The 5,222-nt window shown below is 39.3% G+C and overlaps 1 protein-coding gene across 3 annotated transcripts; it reads left to right on the plus strand.

Moving 5' to 3' along the window:
- Nucleotides 1–488: 488 nt before the first annotated feature.
- Nucleotides 489–4,801, plus strand: LOC131242599 (psbP domain-containing protein 4, chloroplastic). Of its 3 annotated transcripts, none has more exons than XM_058241342.1 (5): nt 489–999; nt 3,142–3,249; nt 3,371–3,479; nt 3,912–4,139; nt 4,528–4,801. In XM_058241342.1, exons 1-5 carry the CDS (start codon nt 931–933, stop codon nt 4,599–4,601), a joined length of 588 nt encoding a protein of 195 aa, XP_058097325.1. In that variant the 5' UTR covers nt 489–930; the 3' UTR covers nt 4,602–4,801. The 3 variants fall into 3 exon arrangements, with proteins under 3 accessions (XP_058097325.1, XP_058097323.1, XP_058097324.1); XM_058241340.1 differs by having other exon boundaries at nt 491–999; nt 3,146–3,249; XM_058241341.1 differs by having other exon boundaries at nt 493–999; nt 3,146–3,249; nt 4,537–4,801.
- Nucleotides 4,802–5,222: the final 421 nt, after the last annotated feature.

The raw sequence follows: 5,222 nt of genomic DNA on the forward strand, positions 1-5,222 counted from the left end.
TTCATCCATTCCGTTAATCCATTTTTATAGATCATTTTATGGTTTAAAAAGAAAATTATAGGGATATAAAACTTAGGTGGGCCACACCATAGAACAAAATTAATGAATGGATATTCACACTTAAAATCCTCCTAAGGCCCACTGTACTGTTTATTTGACATCCAATCTGTTGATTTGGTCATAAAGACCCAGATGAAGGGAAAAAATAAATATCAGCTTGGTCCAAAACTTTTATGACCCCCAAAACGTTTTTAATGGTCAAAATTCATTCAACACTGTTTCCCGTAATGTAGTCCACTTGAGATTGAGATATACTTCATTTTCTTTTTATCATACCGTAAAATGATATATAAAAATAGATGGACAGCATGGATGACACACATACATCATGGTGGGCCCCACAGAGCACCGACCACCAGCCAATGGCTGGTGTCAGGGGGAGTAGCCAATCCGTTCCCTATGTAGCTTCGGATGCCTCAAGATCATCATAAAAGCCTCATGCAATTTCTGAGGAGGAGAAAAAACGGAAATTTAAAAACATCCAAACTTTTGCTACTCTGAGAGAGAGAGAGAGGAGAGAGCGAGCTTTCCAACCCAATTCAGCTGAAATAACCGAATTCCTTGCTTCAATTCTCTGCAATACTACCTGTTCTTCCTTTTATCAGTAAAAAAGAAAAGAGAAAATGGGCGCCACTCTCTTCTCAAGCTGTCTGTTTTCTTTAAGGCATCACCACCAATCTCTCTGCAGATATCCTCAACAATCCAAGCAACTGCTCAACCCTCATATGGCTGTCAAATCTTCTAGTGGAGTTGATGCAGATGCCAAAGAGATTGATGAAGCATCCAAGGAACTGTTTGGAATTTTCGGAAGAAGGCGTGCTATAATCTCTGGGTTTTCTTTGATTCCTGCAGTTTTGGGTTTTCCGAGTGATGGGTTGGCTGTCAAACAAGGCCTCTTGGCTGGAAGGATACCAGGCTTATCTGATCCAGATGAAAAAGGTTGGTTTTCCATGTACTTTGTTTTATTCTCTCTCTCTCTCTCTCTCTCTCTCTCTCTCTCTCTCTCTCTCTCTCTCTCTCTCTCTCTCTCTCTCTCTCGATGTAGGTTCTTTTCCATTTGTAAAAGAAATTTCTGTAGTTTACAAAGGCCTTTTTGTGGCCTCATCGTGCTCTGAATTATTTGCTATGTTACATATCTCTTCGTCTCTATATCCGTTTTTTTTTTTCTCTTTCCCCTCTTGTGTATGCTTGGCTTACTGCCACTTGAATTGCATTATTCAAATATCCATTTCTGAATTTGTATTGTTGTAATTAATATTACTACTATTATTGTTATAGCACGTCTTAGACTGTCACATAGAGTAAGTGTGAACATTATCTCCAAAAATGGCTAGTTGGAATCCATCAAGCATTTTTTTTTTTTTTTTAAATGCCAATTTTCAAGGAATCTGGATCATCTACAATGTGTGTAGCATAAGTTTATTCTATAAATGTTGCAGGTGGGGCCCACAGCAGTGTATGGCATCAGACCTGTCCAGAAGGGCCAGCCAACCATTAAAGTGGAACGCCCTAAAATCAGACAAATCCAATACTTATGTTGGCCACCACATGAACATGAATTTGGAGGTTTTGGCTGGTTGATCGTTGTTTAAAATGGTTTGGCCCACCTGATGATTGTATGTATAGGCCTGATTTTATTTTTTTTCTCTGGAAATACCACTGTGGGTCTCACTTGATGCGCAGGTTGAATCACATAAAAACAACACAGTGAGCCACACTGTAGAATAACAATGGACAGCCACCCAGAAATCTCCAATTCATGTGGTCGCCCAAATGATGATTGGATCAACCTTTTTTTAAGTGTCCTGATTTCATGGTAAGGTAACCCTGTTGGATGGATTGGACGCCATGAAAACATCAAGGCAGGCCTGTAAAATAAGCTTATTCTACAAATGTTGTAGAGGATCTGGCCTCATTTTCAAGTGCCAGTTTTGAAGTGCTTGTTAAGATTCCCATCCGCCATTATTGGATGATGGGAGTTATATCAGTACCGAATCTAGGTGCACAATGTGTTCCCACAATTGTCTATATTACTGTTGTTGTGTATTTCGGTTATCTTCCATCTGATTCGGGAACTGTTTATGAGGTGACTATCATAGGAAGGTAAAGAAACCAAAATACAGAAATGAGTTTTATGAACTACTGATCTTCATTAAGCTAAGCTGTTATTCCATGCGTGTTTTCTCGAATTTTTATTTTATAGCCTTAAAAATTCCGGAAGCTTCACCTCTGCTATTTCTGGATACAGCTTTTCTAGATTAATGACCGTAACAGCTGAGAAAGCAACCATTTGAATATTTATGAGCAAACACCTTTGAGAATTACTCTGCATTCTCCACATGGATGTAGATTACTGAATTTTCAAACAGCAACTTAAAAATTCCATTTCTATTTATTAAGGAAGCAGGCAGGTTTTCGGATATTTGATAGAACTAGGCTAAAGAAATGTAAGATACATGTTAAGGCGATTAATGCCACGATGGATTGAGGAGGTGATTCACAGGATATGTGCAAACATGGCATGCATGTACAGGATCCGGGGCACTCATCTGGTGTGGCCCATCATGAAAATGCCTGGACCAAAAGATCAGGCAGATCCATTCATCAGGAGGGTCATTGTTCATTTGTTACTATCCATTTTTCTAATACATGTGCAAGACACCTTATGAGTGGACCAAACTGATTTATGGGCTGCAGCCAAATGGGCTATGCCTACATATACATTATAAATAGACCATTGTTCATCTGTTTCCCCCCAACTATCCATTTTTCTAATAAAGGTATCGGAACCGATGAGTGGACCGGCCTGATTTATGGGTCGCAGCATGTTCATGGTGAGTCTCACCTGATGAATGGCCCGGATCTTGCACACATGTGCCACGAATCACCTCTTCAATCCCCCACCATGCCAAAAACCTTACCATATGAAATCTATACTTTACATGGATCTTTTTTTTGTTTTTGCTTCTTTCTTCTTTTTTTTCCTTTCTTGTAGTGGTGTGGGTTTTTCTATTTCAAAGCTTCAGTTTCTGGTTGAATTGTTCAACTTGATGGTACTTCACAAGGAAAGAAATTGCTCAGACAGGTTGGAGGACATACCGCAGGCCTGATGAGAAGTCCGGAGGGCATGGTGTCGGATGGAGTCCAATCATACCGTACATGTTTAAAGTTCCCAGAGGTTGGGAAGAGGTAACTTATTATATTCGGCATGTGTCTTAGCTCCCATGGGGCTGACTGTAGCTTTCTTTGCAGCCTCCTATACTCACCTAACATCTTTTTCGCTTAATCTTTGTTTCACAATATTTCTTAGGTTCCCGTATCAATCGCAGATCTTGGCGGCACGGAGATTGATTTGAGATTTGCAAACTCTCAGGAAGGGCGATTGTTTGTTATTGTTGCACCTGTTCTCAGATTCTCAGGTAGTGAAACTTGAAAGTCTTTTGCCTTGGCAGTACACTAGTATAGTTGTTAGATTTTCACTAGCAATGATAAATTTTTATGGCATGGTGCGTTTAGATGTTCGATTGCATTGAATTGCGGTAGTTAATACAATAAAGAGTCAGTGACCAAGGTGGAAGCAGTGTCATTTTAACTCGTAATCATGACCCAAATCCTAACTGTAATTCTATGTGTTTCAAGTCGGACTTGAAAAGACAGCAATGGGAATTTCCATATTGGTTACCTCCTCTTTATCCATATGAGTTTGCAATTCAATCAAGCATCCAAATGGACAGTCATCTGATTGTAGTTCCTCTTTTAGAATTCTGACAGAAATGTGATATCTAATTTTCTAGTTTTATCATCTCAAGTTCTGAATCTTAGTGGTTCATCTGACACTTGTTGCCACACAGATCTTGGAGGAGATGCCAAAATCGAAGAGATTGGGCCACCTGAAAGAGTGATTAATGCGTTTGGACCGGAAGTGATTGGAGAAAATGTAGAAGGAAAGGTGTTGAGCATGGACGTATCAGAACATTCAGGACGGATGTACTATCAGTTCGAGTTGGAGCCACCTCATGTGCTAATTACTGCAACTGCAGCTGGCAACCGGCTCTACTTATTCAATGTCACAGCAAGTGGTACGAATTATCATCCCCCTACAGTTTCTGAGGAATAACAGGGTCCTGAGCGGCATTAGATCCAAAATCTGCTATTGCTTTCAGTTTTGTACATGTAGGGCCAATGGTTGGGGCTTTCAGTTTTGTACATGTAGGGCCAATGGTTGGGTGATCGTGATCCTGAACGTTGATCTGTTGGGCCCAACGGACCTGGGAATGCCCATAAATTTTACTAGATTCAAAGATCCATGCATTTCCACAGACCACCCATCCAATTGTGGCTCCCATCAGACCAACAGTCTGGATCACTAAATCATGGGTCCCACTTGTGCACTGAGGCTTGGGACACTACAATTCTTTGTAGTTTTCTCAACATATAAACAAGAACCATATGGTTAACTTGATGTAGTTCCTGCAGGTCTTCAATGGAAGAGGCATTATAAAGATCTAAAACAGATAGCAGACTCCTTCCGCGTCATCTAGCATCCATGAATCGAGCTTTGCCAGCTTTCCTCCAAATTGAGATTGAGAGGATTCATTATTCTTATATGGATTTCACAGAAAATTGATGTATGATGGCATGAGTTCTGGGTGTAATTCTAATCACATGCCTTTCCTATATGGTCTTCGAATCAACACCATGAAAAGCTCTTTATATATACATGGAGGCCTTTTAAATTTAACTGCAATAGTTCAATAACAGCTATGCCCTTAGTTCATCTAAAATCTACATGAATTTTTCAGATTCTAAGGGCCCGTTTGGATACCACCAAATAAGTTACTTTTTCTACTTACAGCGGTAGGTAAGCAAGTTTGGTTTATGATTAGTTATAAGTAACTTTTTTACTTCAAAGTACTTAATCACTTTAGTTATTTTTTTTTAGTTTTTCTACTTTTCATAAGTTGCTGAAGAGAGGCATAGGAGAGACGAAAGAGAGGAGAAGATGATAAGTAGGTTGTTTACTAAACATACTTATCTTCTTAATAAGTAAAAACTAAGATAAGTTACTTATCTTAAGCAACTTACGATCCAAACAGGCCATAAGAGTCTAATCTGTAGCCATTACATTCTTTTAAAAAAATATCGGTGTACGGTCATTTTTC

The sequence above is a fragment of the Magnolia sinica genome, chromosome 4, assembly GCF_029962835.1.
Source record: "Magnolia sinica isolate HGM2019 chromosome 4, MsV1, whole genome shotgun sequence".
Taxonomy (NCBI): Eukaryota; Viridiplantae; Streptophyta; class Magnoliopsida; order Magnoliales; family Magnoliaceae; genus Magnolia; species Magnolia sinica.